Source organism: Gadus chalcogrammus, chromosome 1 (assembly GCF_026213295.1).
Source record: "Gadus chalcogrammus isolate NIFS_2021 chromosome 1, NIFS_Gcha_1.0, whole genome shotgun sequence".
Lineage (NCBI taxonomy): Eukaryota > Metazoa > Chordata > Actinopteri > Gadiformes > Gadidae > Gadus > Gadus chalcogrammus.
The window spans coordinates 3,771,915-3,796,436 of NC_079412.1; the positions used below are offsets into that span (position 1 = coordinate 3,771,915).

At 45.6% G+C, this 24,522-nt stretch overlaps 3 protein-coding genes across 4 annotated transcripts; 2 read left to right on the forward strand and 1 right to left on the reverse strand.

The window, feature by feature from the left end:
• The first annotated feature begins 1,534 nt into the window (after positions 1-1,534).
• tgfa (transforming growth factor, alpha) lies at positions 1,535-7,863 on the forward strand. The gene is made up of 6 exons (XM_056600632.1): positions 1,535-1,850; positions 2,352-2,555; positions 4,448-4,562; positions 5,679-5,828; positions 6,046-6,149; positions 6,290-7,863. Exons 1-6 carry the CDS (start codon positions 1,811-1,813, stop codon positions 6,295-6,297), a joined length of 621 nt encoding a protein of 206 aa, XP_056456607.1. The 5' UTR covers positions 1,535-1,810; the 3' UTR covers positions 6,298-7,863.
• A 4,985-nt stretch (positions 7,864-12,848) lies between these two features.
• Positions 12,849-17,191, reverse strand: hdhd3 (haloacid dehalogenase-like hydrolase domain containing 3). Its single transcript, XM_056609935.1, has 4 exons — positions 17,040-17,191; positions 15,992-16,912; positions 15,206-15,540; positions 12,849-13,573 (listed from the first exon to the last, which is right to left on the reverse strand). The coding sequence occupies exons 3-4, from the start codon at positions 15,533-15,535 to the stop codon at positions 13,178-13,180; spliced, it is 726 nt and encodes a 241-aa protein (XP_056465910.1). The 5' UTR covers positions 15,536-15,540; positions 15,992-16,912; positions 17,040-17,191; the 3' UTR covers positions 12,849-13,177.
• Positions 16,298-22,247, forward strand: trub2 (TruB pseudouridine (psi) synthase family member 2). Of its 2 annotated transcripts, XM_056609826.1 has the most exons (9): positions 16,298-16,575; positions 16,704-16,880; positions 17,048-17,122; positions 17,220-17,281; positions 17,453-17,534; positions 17,627-17,699; positions 17,963-18,099; positions 18,272-18,324; positions 19,377-19,482. In XM_056609826.1, exons 1-9 carry the CDS (start codon positions 16,458-16,460, stop codon positions 19,389-19,391), a joined length of 792 nt encoding a protein of 263 aa, XP_056465801.1. In that variant the 5' UTR covers positions 16,298-16,457; the 3' UTR covers positions 19,392-19,482. The 2 variants fall into 2 exon arrangements, with proteins under 2 accessions (XP_056465801.1, XP_056465726.1); XM_056609751.1 differs by lacking the exon at positions 18,272-18,324 and having other exon boundaries at positions 16,299-16,575; positions 19,377-22,247.
• The last annotated feature ends 2,275 nt before the right edge of the window (positions 22,248-24,522 follow it).

The following is a 24,522-nucleotide window of genomic DNA, read 5'->3' on the forward strand; positions in this document are numbered from 1 at the left end:
TGAATTGTAATTATGTGTTAATTAAAATGAATACATCATGGAAAGTTTGACCAGAGTGAAAGGCTGTACCGTGCGTTACCAACGTTACACCCCGCACATAGGGGATGTAATGTGTCCAGCAGATGGCGCTGTCATAACGTGATGAGAGACTGAGACAGGACCAGGCTGAAGGTATGGGCGAAGGTTTAAAGGAACTATGAGTAACATCTTGTCTACATGTCGGAAACCGGTGTGGAAATAAGGCAGAGTCAACTAAGGGCCCTATTCCAAGGGAATTCCATGTGTCTTTATTACACCTCCCGATAGCCCTCTGAAAGGAACCCCTTATATTTTGTTCAGATCAGAGCTGGACCTAGGGTGACCGGTGACCACTGAAGGTGGATAGGTGCATGTTTAGTTAATGGGAAACAAACTGGGATGGGGGACACAGAGATGTCAAAGGTCTAGGCCCGATGCATATAGTGTTGTGATTGGTCAGTGCATGTATGGGGGAAGCCACACCCTGTGGGAATATAACCTGAAGCCTGATGCCAGATCAGGAGTTCTTTGCAATCCAACTCAGTTTTTGTTACTACTTCTGTGCAAGTGATAATAATGTCTTAATCGTTCAAACCATGTCCTTCTTGACCTCTGGTATTAAGTGTGGGTTTATCCACAACAGTGGGAGATAGGGCAGTGAAGCTATTGATCAAATCCGTCAGCAAAGCAAGTCCTTGTGTATTCCAGGGGTGGAGGGAGCTAAGCCAGTCACGCAAGGCCTTCCAGAAGCAAACAGAGCCTGGACAGTGAGGTTCTGTGAGGGTCCTCTGGGGCAGCAGGGCTGGGTCCTCGTCCCTCGATGTGTTGTCATCCTCCAATGGTATATAGATTATGAGGTAGCTGGAGTGGTGAGTGAGGCCTGATCCATACCTCTGAGTCGGAGGTCAGGGCGGACACCGATCCTGTCTGCGTGAGTCATGGTAAAAACAGTGTCATAGAGGAGATGGCGAGTTGTCTCGTCACTCGTGGCCCTACGGACTTCGATGGGGGTTTCAGTCCGTCTGTGCACGGCACCTTCTCAACCAGCAGGGGCGCCTGCAGCCATAGGGGGCGCCAATATGCCAATTCCCCACAAAATGTTATGATGCATCATAGAAAACCGCTTCGCAGCACAGATGATTTTTTATTTTTTAACTGCTCGTGGCACCCCCCACGTGTCATGAAAGAAAGGCGCCCCGGGCAGTCGCCCGGTACGCCCGTGCCTAAAACCGCCACTGAATGCACGCTTAAAATAGATGTAATATATCTACAGATGTCACAAAAACATACTCGCTACATTCCATTGAAAATATCCTCGTGAACTTCCGACCATACACCCGTCTGCGCTTTGCCCACCCTCTCCTCCTCCTCCTCCCCTCCCTCTCCCCCCTCCTCCCCTCTCTCCCACCCTCTCTCCCACTCCCCCCCTATCTCCTCCCCTCTCCCCTCCCCCCTCCCTCACTCCTCCCCCCTCCCCTCCTCATGTTAATTAGCCTCTCAGTGCGCACCGCTCACTCCAGTGATGCGGGGACGAAACGTGCGCGTCGCCGGTGTCAGAGCTGATTGAAACAAGTGTAAAGCGCGTGGAATAACAAGGAAGTCTTCGTTTTTCTTAGAAACTCCGTATAAATTCAAATTTGACCACTACCGTGGTGGCAATGTTTGTGCTTGACATCGGCTGAGTCAGTGTCGGGATCGGATTAATGGGCTGGGCGCTGTACGCCGTCACCCTAAATTGTGGATCCAAGCGCAGCCTGAGGTCATCACCTCGTTGTTCCTACAAGTCGTCAGGATGAATCGGATCCTCTGGGATGCAGTGTTTCTCCTGACTGGTGAGTTATCTGAAGGAAAACCCCTAAGCCATCTAGACCCAATGAGGCATCACTGTCCCCACGATACAACACACGCAGCCTACCGAGCTGTTGTTGTCAACTGGGCTGTAAAACGTAAAAGTAGTGGTTCAATCTGTTGAATCATCTGATACAAACGTGTTTCATCTATCGATTAAAAACTACTTTGTGTACTTCAGAGTCTAGTGTTTGTAGGCCTATGTCACTCTAAACCCGAGCTGTTGGTGGTGGTTGTCTTTTGTGGTATGCTTTGATGAACGACTACTTGACCTTTCGGTGGGCCCCATAAGATCCCATCGAAGTGGATGTATTGAGGCCTCGTGGCTGGAGGGAGGCTGACGCATCTCTCTCAACGTGAGAGCTGTGGATACAACACATTTCTGATGGGCTTGTTCACTTTTCACCTGCCTCACAATGACTTCGGATCGGATCATACTTTGAGTGATGCTGGCGATCAACAACCACTCTTCTTTCCACTGGTAGGTTCCCTGTTTACACTGGGAGCATCACAGGGGGGTTCAGTGATGGATGCCAGCCCCTCCATCCCCATCACCTCCACTGGTGCCCCCAACACCTCCTCCGCCTCCGCTCCCTCCGCCTCCACCCTGGTCAGCACCGCCGCCAGCAGTAGAACAACCTCCTCTACCACCACCATCGCTACACCCAAAACCATCCCACCAGTTAAAAGTAAGCGCTAAAAGACTGGTGCAAACTCGCACAAAAACTATAATCACAGGCTACATTTTCCACTTCTCGTCCATAGCTGCTGTCTATGGGAAATAGTCCCAGAGACAGCTGTCAGAAATACAACTTAATAGAATTGAGGCAACCTCCTACACAGTTATGGATGGCACAGTAAACGATTGAAAGTCTGGTAGTTTTGGACGTGCAGCATTGGAACACAGCCTTTATGTAGTGATGTGTATCCAGAGCAGTTCACATCGCTACATGTAATCAATATCAGGGAGGCATTCCCTAGCACTCATCTGGATGGTATTCTGTCTGGGAGAGCAGGTCTCGTGAAAAGAAAGCGAGAGGGGCTGTTAGTCAGACGCCTGCAGGAAAGTGTGTGTGTGTGTGTGTGTGTGTGTGTGTGTGTGTGTGTGTGTGTGTGTGTGTGTGTGTGTGTGTGTGTGTGTGTGTGTGTGTGTGTGTGTGTGTGTGTGTGTGTGTGTGTGTGTGTGGCAGCTATCTGTGTGCCTGTGCATTCTCCTCCCTCCTGAATGGCACATCGTGACATCTGATTTGGGAGCCGGAGGACTCCAACACCAGCCTTTTGTTGGGGCTAGTTGCAGAAGGTTTTTTGTGTTCCTGAATTGATATAGCATTTTCTTTGTGAGTGTTATTTGGACGTTTGTCATCACTTTCTCCTTACGGACCATTAGAAGGTGTGAAATGATCTGCAGAGAAATAAACAAGGTTCCTGTAAAGGAGGAGCTGGTCCTTCCACCGATGTCTTTTGAGAATATTTAATGGGGATCCAATCTTACAGGGCCCAACTGTGATTCTTGAAATGCAAAACCTGTAAACTATACATTTACCTTCCTGCCAGGGACAATGGAGGAGTATAGTGCTTATTGTGGAGACCGCCTGTCTTTGTGGTGTGGGTGTGAGTTTGGTCTGATGTGACCTCAAAATCATGTTGCTTTTGCCTTATTTGTTCTTTGTATCCTGTTTTACAATTCGGGTTGCAAATTTGTTGTGAAACATTAATTTAAGAAGCACAAACTATTTACACAACCAGAAGAAATAAACAATAAGGCTCTCACTCCAAACGAGGAGTTTGGAGTTATATTTTTGCCAATGCTGGCGCCAAACAAAACCATGTCAATTGGGGCCCAACTACTGCCATGTCTAGAGAAACAACGCAGGCCAAGACCCCTTTATTAAGAAATGGTACACAAAACATACATTGTCACTGAAAATATTTGAATGGTTAACCATTAACATCCCTAACGTCAGTAAGTAATGAGGTTTGTCAATGGCTGTGGAAACATTCAAATAGCATTCAATTTGTATTAGATTGAGTTACAAATTAAATTAGCCAAATTATCACCATGAGTTAGGATAGAAATCTCTCTATGGCCCCCTTGGGTAAGGAAAAGTTATCTAACATCCCCTTAGGTTAGGGTCTCTAGTGGTCTAGAGTCCCCTTATGTAAGGTCCTCTAGTGATGTAAAGTCCCCTTAAGTAAGGGTCTCTAGTGATTGATAGTCCCCTTAGGTAAGGCCCTCTATTGCGGTCCCCTTAGGTAAAGGCCTCTAGTGGTCTAGCGTCCCCTTAGGTAAGGGGAAGTTAACTATGGTCCCCTTAGGTAAGGGTCTCTAGTGATCTAGTGTCCCCTTAGGTAAGGGCCTCTAGTGATGTACAGACCCTTGGGTAAGGGTCTCTAGTGAACTGGCAAGGTAAGGGTCTCTAGTGATCCCCTGTCCCCTTGGGTAAGGGTCTCTTGAGATCCGCTGTCCCATTAGCTAAGGGCTTCTCGTGATCCACTTTCCCCTTAGCATACAGCCTCTAGGGATCTACGCTCCCTTTAGCTAACTAGCTGATCTAGTGATCGGCTGTCCTGTGTTCCTCAGAGTTTGTGGCGGCTGCGGTTCGGTTCCACTTTGACGACTGTCCGGACTCACACCGACACTTCTGTTTCCATGGCACCTGTCGCTTCCTTATCCTGGAGGAAACGCCTGCATGTGTGTAAGTGCAACACAACAATGTCTGATGAATCAATCAGCGCTTGAATACATGGGGAAAAGAGGAAAGATGGGACTGTGAACCATTGACTGTAATTCTGAAAATGAAAACAAGTGGAAAAACCTTGTTTTCTTTCTTAGAACTTTAAGATTTGGTCAAAATAAAAAATGGTTGAATGTGGTCAAATTTCAAAATGAGTTGGAGAGATTACGGGACTGGATCCATGCACAATCTGACATCGCCGTGTCTGTACTCTTAGGATCCATGCTTCATGGTTTTTCTGGTCTTTTCCCCCGGTCGCAACAACGTGATTGGTCAACTAGAGATGGCCCTGGAGCAACAAACAAGTTGTTTAAAAATGGCAGGGTTTAACCTACTGGCCAAATACTTGGCCCTTAGGTAATGTTTTAGGATCGTGTTCCTACAAGATGTTGTAGGAACAGCACAGACACAGCTATATCAGTGATGTCCGCTATACCCTCTGCTCTCTGACGGGAGCATACTCTTACTAATTACATTATATCATTCACCTCAATCACGAGTCGCATTCTTCCAGAGAGGAAGTTGAAACCAACAAAAGTTTTACTTGTGAAATGTTGCTTTTAAATACATAAAATGAAATCCTGAAATCCAGACAATCCTGCATTTTCTTTCTATTTCCAGGCGATTGAAACTTGAACAGTTATTTTCATACAAATCAGTTGGAATGTTTCTGTCTTGTAATATAAATATTCCTATTTTACTCAATGGCAAAAATTGAATATAAAGGCGTAAAGTGATTAGGCAGGCAAGCAAATTTCACATGGTTTAATAGAGGAAGACTTGTAACAATCGATTTATCTCTGGTCATCGTGCCAAGGTAAACATTTGAAATAGTTTTAAATTGAAGTGATCTGGTGTGATTGCAGTAATGTCAGGGAATTCCCTCTCCTGGGATAACGGGAACGCCGACTGATTTGATTGGCTTATCCGTTCTGGGACTCCATGAGTCTTTAGCTCCATTACTCATTATTTCGATTTATGTTCAGTCGATGAGTGTTGGAATTGTTTAAGCCCCCCAGAGAATCCTAGGTGTGTCCTCGCTGTGTGTATCAGAAGGTGTGTGCTCTTCCCGTGTAGGTGTCCATCAGGCTTTGTGGGGATGAGGTGTGAGCATGCAGACCTCCTGGCTGTGGTGGCCACCAACCACCGAGGGCAGACCGTGGCCACGGTGCTGGTGCTGTGTGTCATGGGCTGTGCCCTGACCATGCTGTTCTGCACACTTTTACAGTAAGCGCCATTGTTTAAGTCTGTATCTTCATGACTTCGGGGTCGGGTAGGAACAATCACATAGTACGGTTTCTCTTTTATTATTACTTATTATGAATCTTGCAATAATACTCATAAATGAAATGTCAGATTTCTCTACCAGATAGAATAAAATGAAATTATTTTATTGTTATCGTTATTTTTGTGTTTCAACTGATGAACACGTTTGTGTTCTCAGCTGTTGGTGGAGGCGGGATTATGAAAGACGGAGGAGGGCTTTTCACAAGGAAAAGACCAGAGAAATGCTGAAGGGCGGGCCATCGTTCTGTCCGTCTGAAAGTGGTACTGGACATTTTTTGATTTGGCTTCCACCACATGCTAATTAATGTTGCTTAATTTCACACGGGTTTTACTGTTTTAAAATAGACGAAATGGCAAAAAGCTGCAAAAAAGGGTGATGTATTTTCCTTGTTTCTCTGCAGTGGTGTGAGGAGTGGACGTGGATCAGATTATAGGGTACTAGTTCTGCTACTCCCCTTTACTGGTCCAGTGTTCCCTGAACCACTCGGCATCCTCCATGGAGTGGGAAACCATCTCCAGTGATTGTTTTCTTGTTTTTGTGTTTTGTACTTTTGAACGGCGATAATCAAGGAAGAACTTGTCTGCCTGTACTTTAAAGGAAGTGGACACTAGTGAAGGCTAAGGTAGCCTCTTTTGGACGACCAAAGGAACGTGGGCAGCTGTTGGATGCTGTAGGCACCCCTCCCTCTGCGTGTTGCGTTGTCATTTGTGTAGGAATCAAGGATGGTCTACGAGGCCGTTTCATTATCTCGAAACGCAGATGCGTCTGTTTTGATTTCTCAAGTCGGAGGACCGGCCCATTCTTGTCTTTTTAAAATTGCATGCACATAATTTACATCCGATGTTCGATCAAGCACTACTTTAGATGTTTGAAGTTATGATGGGGGAAACCAATACTTGGAAATAGTTGTATCAGTTTTTTGAGCAAGGGATTTTAACTCACTTCACTTGACAAATTGGGTGACTGAGTCGATAACACATATAGGCTTCTCAAATTGATATTTGTTTATGGAGATGCTATGTTGGTGGGGAAAAAAGGAAATGTAAAAGTTTTTGAAGGTATGTTTATAGAGGATCAGGAATTTTAGGGAACAGGGATAAGTGATTCATATTTCCGACTACTAATTCAGGCTGTAATGTCATTCTTACTTTTTTAATTCCTTTACTTAAACACGTATATATATATTAATTTATTAGGGGGACTGTGATCCCCAAGCTATCTATGTGGCAACGGACTACAAGCTCACCCCTTCTTAAAACTGGTATGAAATGCATGGATACACTTAATTACTACTATGAACAAGCACTTAAGGGAAGAGACACATTTCACTGTTTATACTACTTGTACATAGACACTTATGCATACTTATACTTTAGTCACTGCTAATGTTTTAATTGTTTTTTAAAACATTAACAGATTATTACAGTAGACACGTGCCCTAATTCGGCATACACTTCATGCTTTTCGTCCAAGGGGTATCTTCAATGAGTTTCCTCAGATTGCCTTTGAGTTAAACATTTCTGTATTGAAAACAGTTGATGTCAAAGAAACAAATCAAGCCGTGTCAGAAATGTCGAAACAACGAGTGAAGGAAAATAAATAGTGATGAATTTAAATCTCAAGAGTATCTTTTCGGAAATATTGGGATGTTAGATAATATATATAACTAAGAAATTGTGCAACAATGGTCCACATACGGCTTCTTCCTACCTTCTGCTTTCATTCCCATGCTCCAAAGTACTGTCTAAGAGGAATGCTGCACTAAACAAATTACCTTTTCATGTTTACAGTTTGTCGCCATCGTTAAAAATGTCATGTCTGACAGCATATGTTTACGTAAAATATGTTGTAGGTATAATGTATTCTGTAAGGTGTAATGCTTCAAATTCTTTCAAACCTTTTAAATTGCCAGATGCATGCTTCAGTTTGTCAGACTTGTATTCCATGAAATTCGCTTTTCAATGAATATTTAAATTTGCAAACAGTGTTCTTGGTATTTATTTTCTTGGCTACACATTATCTTCACCCACTTCCTCTGACCTCATCATTGTGGGTTTATTTCCAATATTTCTTATAGCTGAGGCTCTCCATGTTTCCCATCCACTGATTCTATTCCAGACACGGAATAGACCCCTGAACCCGGGGCCAAACTCACAAAGAGCCTCACTCTGGCGGGGCTTTGGCGCAAAAGGAAAGGTCTCCATAATTTCAACTCTATTTCTCCTAGTTAGATTTGGCCAGTTTGTGTGCCTGTTCCTGTCACTGTGACCTTTTCTTGTCTTCTCGTCTTCACATGATTTTTCTCTTTATGTTAAAACTGTTTTTAAGATTCTGACATCCTGGTCGTTTCCCATGGCTCCATCGCTAGGATGGTGTTGATGTTCTTCTCCATTATCTACTGTATCTCTTCTGCTCTTCCTTTCACGGTCTCCAAAATTAGGCTGTCTTTTGTTTCGCCAATCCTATTATGTTTGCAATTGGATTGCTGTGGAGCCCTTTTAGAGCGCTTCTGGCTGAGCTACTAAAGCAGCTTTGAAATAAGCAGCTCTTCTGTGTGGCTCTCTGAAGATGCACAATAGGCTTAGGCATGGGAAGGAGAGCGCTTGAAACAGAACCATGGTTTACTATTACTGGATGGTTCAATTCAGCAGAATGTCCAGTTTGGGAACTGTTTCATGCTCTTTCCCTGGGGTTGGTTTTCCTGGTAGCACACATTTCTTTTGTCTTCTTCTACTTATTTTAGCCCAACATTCCCAGTATCTGTTTCTGACTAGATAGGTTTACATAAGAGTATTAAGGGTTTGGCAGATGCTGTCAATGTTATTTTCCTGTATCAAATAACATCTCATGGTAATGTAATTTTAACCTTTGTCATAGGTGGTTTGAGTCATTGTCTGCAACTTCCTTTCTCTGACTTTACTTTCTCTGGATGCTTATCTAAAATGACGTGTGATTCATTTCCACGAATGTGATGGCAGCCCATTGACGTCCACAATGAAGTCTATTTCTCCATGAGATGGACTAACCAACGGTATGTTTTTGTGCAACAACTATGTAGAACTTCTCCGATTATGTGTATGGATAGAGCTATTCAGTTCAATTGCTGTCTGGTCTTGGTATTGGCACCTTTTCCGGTGCTTGGCACAGCCGACCCTATGGCAGGGTTTACCGTTCAGACATCATGTGAGCGCAGCCAGCGGGCAATAAGCCCTTGGTTGCCATAAACTTCAGCAGTGATTTATCAATGTATTGTGGCGACCCCGCCTCAGGAGTGTCTCTCACTCAGGAAATCACCATACGCCAAGGTCTGTTCAAAGCCCAATAAGGCGTTTATTCATTGAACAACGGAAAACCGGGTGGGTCTGTGCCCAACCAAAAATCATGCTAATGACTCCGTGAGCCACGATAGAGTCCAGGTGATTGTCTCTCCGGCCGAGCCGGTCTCGTCCCTTGAGAGGGAGGTTGCTCCCGTCGGTAGCGCTGTTCCTGCGGTGCGTTCCGTGTCAGCGTACGTCGTCCGCCGGTGGTTTAGCTCCAGTCCGCCACTGCTTCAGCAGGTTGATGTGATAGAGTTGGGTGGGTTTGCGTCTCCCGGGCTGCCGTACCCTGTAATTCAACTCCCCCACCCTGTCGACCACCTCGTAGGGCCCCTGCCACTTGGCCAAGAACTTGCACTCTGCCATTGGTATGAGTACCAGGACCAGGTCACCGGGCCGAAATATGCGCAGCAGGCCTCCCCGGTTGTAGACCCGGGCTTGAGCTTGCTGGGCCTGTCAGAGATGGTACCGGACGATGGGCCAGACCTGCGCCATGCGGTCCCGCACGTGCTCCATGTGGTCAACCATAGTGCGATGAGGGTTTGGCCAACTCTCCCACGCCTCCTTGGCGAAGTCGAGGAGTCCCGTTGGTCTTCTCCCATACAGCAGTTCGAAGGGGGAGAAACCCGTGGAGGCTTGGGGCACTTCACGGACTGCGAACAGGACGTGGGGCTGGAGCTGGTCCCAAATTTTCCCGTCTGTGTCCATGGCCTTCTTCAGCATTTGTTTTAGTCTCTTGTTCAAACGTTCCACGAGCCCGTCTGTCTGGGGGTGTTACACCGCTGCTTTACCTGGAGGAGGCTAAGCAAATCTTACATCACCCGTGACATAAAACGGGATCCCTGGTCTGTGAGTACCTCCCTGATACCTGGTAGCATAGTTCACTATCACTAGAATGTACCTATGTCCCCGGCTGGTCTTCGGAAGAGGCCCAACAATGTCCAAAGATGACCGGTCGAACGGTACTTCAATTATGGACATGGGGATTACAGGGTTCCGAACCGAGGGTCTCAGGGCAGTACGCTGGCAGTCGGGGCAGGTCTGAAAGTATTGAACAACGTTCTCTTTTCACCCTGGGCCAATAAAAAATAAAATCCGGTCCCTGGTTTTGTCCATGCCTAGGTGGGCTCCTAACAGATGCGAGTGTGCCATAAACAGTACTTTGCTGGCATAAGGTCGGGGTATCACCAGTTGTTCGGTCACCCAAATCGCCATTCGTGGAAGCGCTGGGCCCTGGCGGCGAGGCTATGTCCATAGTATGCCAATATCGTATGTTTCAACGCCGGGTACTGACTGGCACGCTCCGGCGCCAGGTCCTGGCTTGCCTGCTCTGTGGGTCTGGTGAGCAAAGGGGACAGGATGTGGGCCTACTTGTCCTCCGGCCAGCTCTCCCGTCTTCTCGAAGACCCCCAAGTAGGCCTCCACGTCGTCTTCTGGACCGAGTTTGGTGAGGCGGCTGGTCGGGGCGGAGGTCGGGGATTCACAAACTGCCTGTTGCTTGAGGCGTAGTACCGCCTCCCGGAGAAGGACAAGGCTCTCGGCGGTGTCCCTCTGGGTGGCGGCTGCCAGGGCTTGGTCCCGCTGCTGACGCTGGGCGGCGGCTCCATCCGGGTTCTGCATTGGCGGGTGGGTTGGTAAACCTGAGTAGTCCGTATCGTGGTCAGGTTGCCTGCATTCTCCACCATAAGTGGCGACCCGGCCCCAGGAGTGTCTTTCTCACTCAGGAAATCACCATACGCAAAGGTCTGTTCAAAGCCCAATAAGGCGTTTAATCATTGAACAACGGAAAACCACTTGGGTCTGTGCCCAACGTGGGGAAACCAAAAATCATACTAATGACTCCGTGAGCCACGGTAGACTCCAGGTGAATGTCTCTCCGGCCGGGCCGGTCTCGTCCCTTGAGAGGGAGGTCGGAAGTGCTGTTCCAGCGGTGCGTTCCAGGTCGGCGTACGTCGTCCGGGTGTGGGGGTTCCCTCGGGACCGCTGGGGAAAGTTCCACTAGATCCACCCGTCCGTATCGGGTCCTGGTGGTTCACTGCTCTGCTCGGACTCCCAGTTCTCTCCCTAAGAGAACATATCACAGCCTTTTGAAGGGGTTCCTGGTCTTCCGCATCCTCCGCCGCAGGTGTCCTCCATTGCGCCGATTAGGGTGACGCAATGGACGCTCTCTGGCTCTGACTGGTGGATATCGGCTGTATGTGCCATCCACCACCTCTCCCCTGGGCCGCCTGGCCCGAGGTGTTGGGACCGGGTTGCCACAGTATGAACAGCATTGTCTTGCATTTCGTCTGATTAAACATTATGATGTGATGATAAATTGCTATGTCCAGAGGTGAATGTGTTTGTTTTTCTTTATTTTGCAAGTGCCACAGATTGTTGGTTTTAGTTTCATCATAATATCACTGACTAGAAGACATCTGACTGCATAAATGAATTTCTAAGAAAGGTTACAAGGCTTGCTTAACTGAGTTACTAAAAACATTAGGATTTATTAACTGGGCTTTGGTGGTACACTTGTTCATTATTGAACCTGACTGTCAGCTTAATTTATTTTCAATTCTTTTAGACTATTTTAATTATTAAAATGATCTCCAGGTCTTTAAATTAACGATTATATTCCAAATGGCATCACATAAATTTGAAGCATTATACACAGATTTATGGGAAGGAATAGCTCACCCTAATCGGGAAACTTTACTAGATCCTGCTATTCCAAAACTTGACAGCCTCCGTCAAAATGGCCAACTTTTGTAATGCACTAAATGGGATATTGTAGCCTACACTGTGCCTGATTGAAAAACCTGGTGTATCTACTGAAGAAAATGTACGTGCTTTCAATCCTTATATGACTGAAAAACGCTCTTTAAAAAGTTCTGTCTTAGATCCATCCAGTCTTTATATCGAAGGGAACAGCCACATGCTCTGTAAAAACAATTATATCCTGCCTTTTGGGATTAGGGCAGTTAACGGCAGAAGGCATCATTTCCATCTTTTCAGGGACATTCTGACCCTCTTTGTAGAGAAGAAAATGCATACGTCAGCAAAATTTATTAAATGTTACAATTGTTCCCACTGTCTAGACTTGTACGGTGTGGGTTTTGACAAATATATACATATTTGTGGGGTAGGCTAAATTATTTAATAAATATTAGTTATATTACATTGTCAGACATAATTCAAATTATTTGGGCTGTAAGGCTGATGAAATGGCCAACATGGTGTCATTTTATTCTTCATCTCATTCAATGTTTTGTTCTTTACCAAAATGTTATGCTTTTTTTTTTTACCGTGCTCTGGATTGGTGATGCAGCTTTCATTGTAATTTATCTTTTTCTTTATTCTGAGGAACGTCAGTGTTTCCCAAGCAAACCGGTCATATGCAGGCAGCCAATCGAGACCACTGATCTCTAGAATACTGCAGGACAACCCAAAGAATCACGGCCCTCTGAACCCCTTGGTTATGAAGATAATCCAAAGGCTGAAGGAAGTATGGTCATGATTGACTTGTCATATTTAGGTGACTAAATTCAAGATCGTTGCTTCCACAATAGTTTAACATTTCTTTAGAATTAAAGAGAGATGCTTTGAACATTGAGATAAACAATATACTGTGCTAAAATGATTAAAATTTAAAAAAAGTGAGCAGACTGAATATAAATGATTTTTATTCAGATTATTGCATATACATATGATTTATATCGTTATACAGTATTGCTAAGGTGCATTATATGGGATTATATATTTGGATTGCTGAAATGCAGGATTCTCCACTGTTACACAGCCTCAAGTAAGAACAACTTCCCCCCCAAAAAGAATTACATCAATCTGTGATGGTGTGTTTAAAGCGTGACACCCCAAGCACCCGACACATCTGTTACGGTCAGCCTCGGGGTGCATGTGAGGGGGATCGAGAGCTTGACCCACGGCTTGACCCGGTAGACCCACTTTACCCAGTGTCGGGGGCCTGGGGCTTAGTCCATGAAGTGCTGCAGCCGCATAGGCAGCTCATCCAGCGAGCCGATGCGGTGCTCCGAGGGGATGTCCGAGTTTGTGTACTTGTTCTGGCGGTCCAGCAGATAGCCGTGGATTCCCAGGGAGCGGGAGCTGAGGTAGTCCATCAGGTAGTGGTCCCCGATGTGGGCGGTGTTGGACGCCGCCACACCGCACCTCTGCAGCGCCTGCTCGAAGATGGCGGGGTCGGGCTTGGCAACGCCCGCTTCCTCGGAGGTCACCAGGAAGCTGAAGTGGGTCAGCAGGCCGCACGCCTGTAGGATGCCCTCCAGGCGCCGGTCGAAGTTGGAGACCACACCCAGCGTCAGGCCCAGAGAGGAGCAGCTCTCCAGAGCCTTCTGGCAGTCGGGGAACACCTGGGGTCAAACCAAATGGCATCACGTCAAAACAGATGTGTTTAAATGATATATTACAATGGTGCCAAATTAGTTAAAAAAAATTAATTAAGCGGCGTGTTCGTGCGTGTTGCTAGGCAACGTCCTCGGACCTTCGAGACGGATGGATAATAAAACGCATTAGGTTGATCAATTACGTCACCCACTTTGAAAACAAACAAGAATATCCTCTTAAAATAACTAAAGGTGTGTTCCTGAATCCTCGGGCGCCAGCCTTCCGAGTTGCACTTTTGACGTAATTTCCAGTCTCGGAGCATTTATAGCCTTCCTGTTCGTCTTTTTGGTTATGTCATGAAATTGGCTAGTCGTTGTTTATTGTAAGCTACATTAGCCTCTTTAGCAAACCAACCAGAAAACAAACAACACAACACATTGTATTGCAAGCACAGCAAGATCGTGCAATGCTTAAATTGGTGACCGGAACAAAGTAGCAATGTAATCAAGTGTGTAAGAGCATTTAAAATTAACATTAAAGGTCCCATGACAAATCACCAGGTGTGGTGTGATTAGCCACAAGCCGTTTTGGAAATCTGCCCCTTATGACATCACAAGTGGGCGTGGCCACCTAGATGTGTGCTGGATAGATCAGCCAACAGCCTACCCAGTGGACTGTAGTAAACATTGCTCATCTATCCGTCACACATCTTGGTGGACACGCCCACCAGTGATGTCATAAGGGGCAGATTTCTAAAACGGCTTGTAACGGCTAATAACACCACACCTGGTGGCATGTCATGGGACCTTTAAAATGAACAACGTGGTACAAATACAAAGAAAATTAATCTCTTTATAGGCGCAGCCATTTTTGTTGAGCGTCATCACTGCCTTCGGTCCAGTGGCGTCACTTCGCTGTTTTATTCGGGGCTAAAGCCCCGGATATTATTTAATTAGCCCCGAATATAATTTTTTGTTAAAAATAATAAAATAAAAATTCAATATGTATTGGTATATTTACTGGTAACTATGGAATGCATTTAATTCAGTCTAGAAGTGATGAAATGATTCTAGTCACTAATGGTAGTTATTTATTTAGAAAGAAACATGGGGATTCCAGGAGCATCTAAAAAAAAACAGCAGCCTGGTCCTTCTAGAATCTAGATAGTCCTTCTGGCAAGAGAAAAATCAGGTTAAAAACATAACCAGACTCTTTACCACCTCAAATGAATAACCTATCTTATCCCAAGTCAGATCCATATATATGTAAGGTTTGTCTCACTTGTATTCATTTGACTAAGAAATAACTTAAATTGAACTTTAGATGTTTGGGGATAAGCAGCACAGCAGTCAGGTAGCTATTTAAAGCTTATTTTGTTTATTTATGGAAAGCATTATGAAAAAATGTGATTGCACAATAAAGCATTAGAAAAAAATCATTTTTCTTTTCCCTCTTGGCTAAGCCTCTGATGTTTCAGAAACCTAGAAACGCCCCAGTCTCGGCCTACTCTCAGAATTCCGAGAGATGAAGACAAAGGGGGGCGTGCGTGCCTCGGAGAAGTGCCGCAAGAAAGCTGGGAGATTTCCGACTTCCGAAACGGAAGGCTGGCGTCCGAGGATTCAGGACCACACCATAAGACCACAAACAAGCTTATTTACCTCCCAGTTCTCTGGATTGCAGAAGTCATTGTAGAGGTTCAGAGCCATGGTGTTCAACAGGGTGGGGTCTTGAACCTTGCACCTTGAGAAAGTATCCCGCACAACCTTCATCCACCAGGACTGCCCATCCATGCCCTGTGTGATGCCGTAGTTGGGGTAGCGGCGGGAGCAGTGCTGATAGGCCTGCCGGAAGGCCACGTCCACCTCAGATGTTTTCAGGTCCAGGCCCGCTCTGCGAGCCTCCATGCAGTACTGCTGACCCACCGACATGCGCACCTTAAGCAGCGTGTCTTTCACGTCCCACAACACGCACTGCAAAGGGCCGCGCATTGTATCTGAGCACAGGGACACACAAGGACATGGTTAGGGCACATCTGGCTTGGCCAGTGTTTCGCAATTCGATTCCCTTCCAAAATGACATGGCAATGAGTAGATCTACTTACGATCTACTTACGTACGTTTTTTTATTTTAAGCAAAATGTAGCTTCAACTAGAAGGCATTCTTACAAATTGTATGGTTGAAAACAAACACATCTGAGAAAAAAGGCCAGAGAAGCTGAGCTTCATCACTTTGTATTGGCCCCTCAAAGTATTCAATCAAGGCCTGTTGTTTGGACTAACCACTTCAATATTAGTAATGAATTGGTTGAACTTCGTGGTCAGTAGGGTTAAAGGAACATGGTTACGGTGCGACTTGATTCGGTTTGAAACAGGTTCAAGGATATAACCGCTACGTGTCGCTACGCTGCTGTCCGCGGCGGAGCGGGTGCGCGTACCGGGGTTTACCTCAGGCTTGGGCTCTTCCTCCGGGTTCTCCTAGGGCTGGGCTCGGCGGTCTGGGTCGAAGGCCCTGGATCTGTTGTTCACCGAGCGGAGAGGTGGACGTCCAGCTGTGACGGCGGCCGACTGTTCCCTGTACTCTCTAATAGTCTATCAGCTCTGACAACGGAGGTCCCGTTCAGCTCGTCGGCGTGTTATAACGGCGCACTTAAACAAACTTTGGTGTGGAAAAATAGCGACTGTGCTTCCCAGTTCCGTTTGTGCTGAACAACAATGTTTACTAAAGCGCCCCTCCGGACCAGCAGGGGGCAGCAGAGAATACCAACTGGGTCCCTAGTACGCATGCGCCCTTCCTCACGTGTGTGGAGAATAACATGACAGCGGCTGAAGCCTCTGAATAAAGTGCTCTACCGCGGGTTTATGAGATGTAATTAATCCGACAATTAGCTTGCATTTCTGACGGACAACAGCGATGGCAATTCGAGCTATACGGAAGTTTCGTTGGGTAGAGGGGTTGTTCTGTGTGTACAAACCCCCCGGCGTCCATTGGAAGCTCGTCCGAGACAGGATAGAGACTTGTATTCTTGAAGGTTATTAACATTTACACACTTGTTAACACTTACTTGGATTGTTAACATTCAATACGAACTAAAATAATTTTACAACGAATTTACCATAGATGTGGAATTTACATTATTCCTGCACATGTCATTACCAGGTGTAAATGGCACCCCTTCCTTGGCCCCCAGGGTCGGGCTGTTGGGACCAGGCGGAGGTCGCACTGACCTGACGCTCACTGCGGGCTCCCTACCCCCTGGGGTCAGGCTGTTGGGACCAGGCAGAGGTCCCACTGAACTGACGCTCTCTGCAAGCTCCCTGGCCGCTCATCCTCTGGGTGCGTCCGACTTCCTCCATAAAAGTGCTGTGCTACGGAGGAAAGATTCAGTGCATAATGCAATTGTTAATACCATTTGTCGCATATTGGACTCCAATGGAATCTGCTTTATATAACATTACTTTTGGCTCCCTGAATATAACACCCCACTTTCTTTACCGTTGCAGTCCGTGGACCTGAGTTCAGACGGATCAAAGTGGGAGTCGGACATCGTCTGGACGCTTCATCCTCCGGAGTGCTGGGTGAGGCGGCTGCTTCAAGGATCAGGGACACGAATGGAAGAGGTTTCATATCTTCAGATGTATCACTATTGACCGTTTATGTTCACTTGACTCCTAGTTATTGGAGTTGGACGTGGAAACAAACCACTGAATGATCTTTACCAAATGTGCTGTACAAGGGTAAGCTTATTGTTTTTTTTTTTACCTCTGCTGATGTTTTTTTGTTCAGCATTGTATTTTGTTTATCTCTGCTGATGTTTTAAGGTTCACAGTTGTATTTTGTTCTGCTGTTATTTAAATGTTCACCATTGTATTTTGTTTAAAGGATTTCATTTGGATTGTGTTTTCCAGGATTATACTCTGGAGGGTGAATTTGGATTTGCAACGGATAATTTCTCTCGCACGGGCAGGATTGTTGAAAGATCCACATATGGTGTGTATAACTTTGCCCCTCGTCTACGGTTATGTATTGAATTAGTATTAGGCCTGTATAATTCTGTTGGTGAATCTTCTTGGTGTGTGCAGATCACGTCACACGGGACAAGCTGGAGAAAGTCCTGGCCATGTTGCAGCAGGCCAATCAGAAGGCCTTGCTCATGTAAACCTCATCCCGCTTTCATAACCCATTCAACAGATTTGTACAACCTAACCTGGAAAAATAAGAAGTGATATAAAGGACATATTAATGATTGTAAAGTTTCTGTTAAACAGGATTTAAATACCAGAATTTAAAAACAGAAAAATGTCAATGAAACCACATATTTTCAATTTGCACTTATGCTTCACCCCACCACTAGAATGCTAATCCTGTAGGAACCCTTGTTGTCACTGAGGGACTCACGACTGTCCTGTTGTCCTCAGTCACTCCAACGTGGACATGCGCTCACAGGAAGCCTATGAGATGGCTGTGACAGGGGAACTCGGTCCGCAGGGGAAGTCCCCCCCCATCCTAACCGGCCTCCGGGTCACAGGCTTCCAGCCTCCCTTCTTCACTTTGGGTGAATATCTACCATTAAATAATGTTCTTAGAATTAAAGGGACGCTATTAAAAAGTTGGCGTAACCTTTGTTAGTTTTGCTTGTATTGTATTTTTGGTTTTCACTTTGACATCGCCTGTTTTATACATATGGTTATACCTTTAGTTGATTTATTCAATTTATAAATTTACAGTTTACAGAATTGTGCCTCCTAATGTTGAGAGGGGATGGCAGAGGTCATTCTGGGTAATGTAGAAAAATAACACACAGGAACAGATCGTGTGACATAACTGCCAAAGGGCAAATAATAATAAGATGTGTATATATATATAAATAGAAACAACATGGCTGTTATTCTTTTAAATAATTACGTTAACGTTAGCCTGGCCCCCTAACCTTAGCCTGGCACCCCTTACCTTAGCCTGGCACCCTTACCGTAGCCTGGCCCCCTAACCTTAGCCTGGCACCCCTAACGTCAGCCTGGCACCCTTACCGTAGCCTGGCACCCTTAACCTTAGCCTGGCACCCTAACGTTAGCCTGGCACCCTTACCTTAGCCTGGCAGCCTTACCTTAGCCTGGCAGCCTTACGTTAGCCTGGCACCCCTAACGTTAGCCTGGCCCCCCTAACGTTAGCCTGGCCCCCCTAACGTTAGCCTGGCCCCCCTAACGTTAGCCCTACACCCCTAACGTTAGCCCTACACCCCTAACCTTAGCCTGGCAGCCTAACCTTAGCCTGGCCCTCCCCTTATGTTAGCCTGGCACCCTTACGTTAGCCTGGCACCCTTACGTTGGCCTGGCACCCAGTGTTTCCCACACATTGACGAGACTATGGCGCCCCGCCATAGTCTAATTTCGGCCGCCATAGTCTCTGCGTGCACATGAATTTTTATTATTATTATAAAAAAAAAAAATTTTTTTTTTTTTTTTGCTCAGACGAAGTTCGTGTCGCTCCCATTGGGATTGCATGAGAGCAGAGGCGCTGCATCCCATTAGGCATACCAGGCAATTGCCTGGGGCCCCGCAATTGCTTGGGGCCCCGGGCCACTACTAGGGGGCCCCCTAGAGCCAAAAAATAACATAAAAAAAATAATCGCTACATACACCCCCCCCGTCAACAATCGCTCCATACCCCCCCCATAGTCTCCAACATTTCTGTGGGAAACACTGCTGGCACCCTTACGTTAGTCACATCCGATCTCACTGAGGCTAACTTACATTCCGCCAGGGGTGAATCCCAGAACACTAACGCAGGTTTAGAATGAGAATCAGCGGTATCTGCTCTGTCCTCTGGTTCCAGAGCTGCAGTGTCTGAATGAAACCCAGCGGTATCTACGTAAGGTGGTGCACGAGATCGGTCTGGAGCTGCGCAGCACAGCTTCCTGCACGGCGGTGCGGAGAACACGAGACGGACCCTTCACGGTTGACCAGGCCCTGACCCGGGGTCAGTGGACCGCCGCCCAAGTGGCTCTGACCATCCAGCACTACAACAACTCCAAGAGACAAAGCAGGCTGCTGCCCGCCCCGGCAGCGCTGTGATCTGTCTGTCCAGCAGAGTCCTGCGGTTGGCAGTGAAGACAGACAGACTCGCAATGAAGACTATCTGGATCATTACTGAACTTGTTTGGTTTAAGAACTTTCCTGGGTTAGACTACCTCCATTTACATAATTCACTGGAGATAATTATTTTCTTGACCTGATCTTAAAGTGAAGTATTTTGCTTTTCCTAATTAAAGGGCCTCTATTTTACACCCAGGTGTGAGTCTGATGAGCCACTCAAAGCGGTATCAGAATCTGCCCTGTGACTTGGTGACGTCACAAGTGGGAGTGGCCTCCTAGATTGGCAATCTGTAGATAAGCCTGTAGTTGCTACAGGCTGGTACATTGATCTGTTCAGATTGTACCTGGGTATTCCAGATATCACAGGGCATGGCAGGACTTTTGAAGGAACCCAATAGGGTTCCTTCAAAACGACTTTATACTCCTATCCTGCCCTCATTCCCACATGGGTTCTTGCTTCACCCACTTTACCAAGAATGTATCGAGGCGACCTGTGGGGACTTGGGACAGCGAGGTATTAGGGCTGTCACTTTTTATTCGAAGTTCAAATATTCGTTCGAAGGTGGGGTGAAAAGTTCGAATTCGAAGTGTAATTCTCCATTCGAACTGTGTGTGCTGCCGTCTCATAAGAACTTCAGACCATTTTAAGTAGTCTGCTTTCGATCCAGCAGAGGGCGCGCTAACATTTTATATCAGTTTGACCTGTTGCCGACCCTCTTGGCCTGGCTATCTGTATCGAATATTGATTCAACATTCGATACAGATAGGCCAAGAGGGCTTTGAAACAAAACGTAACTGAAGAGAACGCGAACCGAGATACGGCTATTACAGGGTGTCCGCGGAGGTCTTAAAAGTCTTAAAAAGTCTTAAATTCATTTTTCTAAATTTAAGGCCTTAAAAAGTCTTAAATTCGTCAAAAATGTCATATGCTGGTCTTAAATTTATAACTCGGAGGTCTTAAATTTGTCGGGGCAGGGTTATTATTATTTTTTTTTTCTCGCGGGACTTTTCGGGAAGGAGATGTACGAGGGGCTACTTTCTTGCTAGCTGCATATATAAACGGATGTCTGCGCGCTTGCTAGCTAGTCTGCAACAATGGGTAAATGCAAGTTCAACGTCAGTTGGCTGGAAGACGTCCGTTTCCGAGGTTGGCTAGCGTCCGTTGCCAACCCAGAACAGGCCAGATGCATTCCGTGCAAAAGTAGCCTACATTCAAGCTCGGCACCATGGGGATTAAGGCTGTCGTCAGCCATATGCAGAGCCAAAAACATAAAACCTCTGCCAGGAGCCACACACAGACCCCAGCCATTTCTACGTTTTGCATCTCTGCTGCGGCGGTGGCGCCGCAGACGGTCCGCGCTGCTAGCACTGACCTGAGGGTAGCATTTGGTGCGACACCAACACTGAAAGCGGAGGTGTTTTGGATTCTAAACACAGTGGTCAAGCACCAGTCCTACAACTCAAATGAGGGGATAGGAGATCTCTTCGGTTTGATGTTCCCTGACTCTCAAATCGCGAGCACCTTTACTGCTGGAAGGGACAAAACGGCGTATATAACTCGTTTCGGACCAGCGCCTTTCATCCGAAACGAGCGAATCTGCAGCGTCAACAAGGCCAACAAGCACGCCACCCTAGCCATATTATGGGCAACCGTGTTCCCCTTGGCTGTGATTTGAACTTTGAATTCCTCGTAGGAGTTCATAATAATACATTGCTCGCCTTGGATGAAATACACCGCTCTTGCGCGATTTATTTTGCATAAGGGTGAGTCAAATGACGCGAGAAACGCCCCTTTTATGTGAACGCGCATTGAACCTAAAGCGGAAAACCTGGTTCAACTAATTGAATCTAAAGTGAGCGTCGTACCATTTAACTGTGATTGAGAGTTGCGGCTCTGTCGAGCCAGGTTTTCCCAAGAAAGCCTGGGTATGTTCAACGAGGTTCGTGGTATACCCCCCAGGTCTTACTGAAGGCATTTATTTAATACCATAAATACGTGCTGGTGCACCCAAATTAAAAATGTAGGCGCACCAGTGCACCCAAGGAAAAAGTTAGTCTGGAGCCCTGGACTATCACTTTATGTTCAATGAACAGACAGAAAGTAAACTTGAATGAGTCTCATTGAGTGACACACATGCTATGCTTGGGTTGTAATACAGCGGGATCCCCCCCACCATTGCGTGTTTAAGGTCTTAAATTTCATTCAAGGTGGTATTAAAAAGGTCTTAAAAAGTCTTAAATTTGACTTGCTGAAACCTGCAGATGTATTAAAGGCACCCAGTGCAACTTTATGTAAACATTCAATGAAAAATAAACATTCAATTTCTAGTCTTTTTTACACGTAGTAAGTTTCAATAACTCCATACCATTACATATCGACATTCAAGGAGCAAAGATGAGACGTCGCTGTGCGGTGAGAACTGATAGAAAATCGTAAACAACAACAATCGCCGGTGGGGAGAAGCCATTTTTCCATTGACTGGAAGCCTGCTTTATTTATTGTAGGTTACAAAAAATAAAGAAAATGGCGGCATTGTTGTTGTTATCGATTTTCTATCAGTTCTCACCACACAACGACGTCTCATCTTTGCTGCTTGAATGTCGGTATGTAATGGTATGGAGTTATTGAAACTTACTACGTGTAAAAAAGACTAGAAATTGAATGTTTATTTTTAAGCCTCGAAAGTTGCACTGGGTGCCTTTAAAAAACTGCTATTAAAAATGGAGAATTGCGAGGAGTACAATGCTGAGCGGACCATAACGATACCATCACATTTAAAAAGCAGCGTATGGAAGCATTTTGGCTTTTACACCGTGGGTGGAAAAGTCACAAACAAAGACAAGGCCGTTTGTCGTCTTTGTAAAAGAGAGCTGTCGTACTTATCGACAACATCAAATTTGCGCACTCATCTGCTAGCTTACCACCGAAATGTAGCAGCAGAGGAACTGCCGAGCGGAGCAGCACAGAGTGTACAGCCGCGCGTGACAGCATTCTATTCGGCTCACTCAGCAGGCCCCTTACCTGACGCCCGTAACAAGGGCGTCCTCTTGTTGTGTTTACAAATGTGTTATCAAAGATGTGTTTTTATCCTGTGCTGTTATGAATTCAGTAGGTATAAATGATTTCCACAAGAAATAAAAAGAGCAACATAAAAAATCAAGACTGTTGTCGTGTTCTATGGGGGGGGGGGGGGGTCGAATGTATTCGAATTAATTGTGGACATTCGAAATTCGTTCAAATTTCATTTTTGGAAAAAGTGACAGCCCTACGAGGTATCCCAGGATGCAACTCAGCAGGGCCGTGCAGAGACCCTTTGAGGGGCAGGGGCTCAAATTCAAAAAAGGGCACATGTGTGTTCATGAACTCATCAGAAGTGGTTTGGTGTTGATATCTATAAAAACAATTAAGCTATTACAAAATAAAAGCCTTGAATATGAATTAGCCTAACTATACACAATGTATACGTATCTATTAAACACAGGGTGGTGGGAACTCCACAATGAGTTTATGAACACACCAGAAGTGGTTTGGTGTTGATATCTATAAGAACAAGTGAGCTATTAAAAATAAAGCCGTAAATATGGATGCAATACATGCACTGAAAACTTTTGCATTTTTTAAAAAACAATTAAAAGTTTTTCTTTAAAACAAGGGGTAGTGGGGACTACAAAACGAGTACATAAACACATCAGAAGTGGTTTGATGTTGATAGGAAGAATTTCGAGTGAGTTATTAAGAATTAAAAGAATGACGTTGCACTTTTTTGACGGTCCCTAAGCACTTGACGCTTTTACAGATAAAACCCCGGAAAATCGACGAATGTCGAATATAAAACTAATTTCACCCCGTTCTGCCAGAGACACTGAGACAGAGTAGACATGAAACGGATTTGGCCATGTCATGTGACCAAGTAGTTACTACAGAGTATACAGATTAAATATAACGATGTATGCTTTCCCTTTGCAATTTCAAAAGGTTTCCCAGATAGGTTAGCTGTATAGCTAGCTGGTAGGCTATATAAAATAAACCGAGTGGTAGCCACTTTCACAGGTCAGTTAAAACAATGCTTGTTGAAAAGCTTTTGCTGGCAAACATAGGCCTATACTTCAAAATGACACTACAAAACGAGATAACTGTTACAGTTTATTTAGCATTATCAACTTTATGGTTTTGGAAACAACTGTCTGTGTCTGACTCTGTAGTGATCTTACCCTGCGTTGTACCGTCTCTTAAAACAACAAGCGCATCTTGCAGGCAGGCAAATTGTGAAAGGTCACGTTGATAGCCTATAGGTGCGAACACACCAAGCGCGTACCTCGCGTACCATGTACGCGCGTAACGCACCTAAAATGTTGCTTGACCATTTTGTGTCAAAAATGGTCAGATACGCGCGTACGCATACGCGCGTAGATGAGACCGCCCAAACCCCCCCCCCCCCCAGCCTGTGGCTGCGCTGGATTTAGGAGTCCGAGGAAGGAAACCCAAACGCCGCTGTGTTTGGGTAGATGATAGAGCTTGGATCGGGTTAGATTAAATAATCTCGGATATAAATAACAATAATCGGGTTAAATAACTTCACATGGTGTGTCTGGTGTGTTTCCAGCATTCGTAGTGTTGATCAGCAGAGAAATAGTCCGCCAAGACGTTGAGGTTGCTTAGCAATCAGAGACTCTGTCCATGCAAGTGAACGGAGCGTTCCCTCTTCGTCATAACTATCAAACCAAACATCCTTCACATTCACCGAGCGAACATTATGAAAGTAAAATGCACATTTCTCGCTAGAAATGTTTCCATAAACGCATTTAATGGCGTAACTATGTTACTATTTCCACCCAGAATAAAGAAAGTTGCCGGCCGTGGCTGCCATGGACATGGCTGCGCTGGA

Excerpts from the sequence above, each read along its gene's own strand:
- hdhd3 (XM_056609935.1), bottom strand. The coding sequence starts at position 15,535 with ATGCGCGGCCCTTTGCAGTGCGTGTTGTGGGACGTGAAAGACACGCTG. Across the intron at positions 13,574-15,205 it reads GCAATCCAGAGAACTGGGAG|GTGTTCCCCGACTGCCAGAA; the intron begins GTAAATAAGCTT and ends GTTTGACCCCAG.
- tgfa (XM_056600632.1), top strand. The coding sequence starts at position 1,811 with ATGAATCGGATCCTCTGGGATGCAGTGTTTCTCCTGACTG. Across the intron at positions 1,851-2,351 it reads TGCAGTGTTTCTCCTGACTG|GTTCCCTGTTTACACTGGGA; the intron begins GTGAGTTATCTG and ends TTCCACTGGTAG. Across the intron at positions 2,556-4,447 it reads AACCATCCCACCAGTTAAAA|AGTTTGTGGCGGCTGCGGTT; the intron begins GTAAGCGCTAAA and ends TGTGTTCCTCAG.
- trub2 (XM_056609751.1), top strand. The coding sequence starts at position 16,458 with ATGGCAATTCGAGCTATACGGAAGTTTCGTTGGGTAGAGGGGTTGTTC. Across the intron at positions 16,576-16,703 it reads AGAGACTTGTATTCTTGAAG|GTGTAAATGGCACCCCTTCC; the intron begins GTTATTAACATT and ends TGTCATTACCAG. Across the intron at positions 18,100-19,376 it reads GCCTCCCTTCTTCACTTTGG|AGCTGCAGTGTCTGAATGAA; the intron begins GTGAATATCTAC and ends CTCTGGTTCCAG.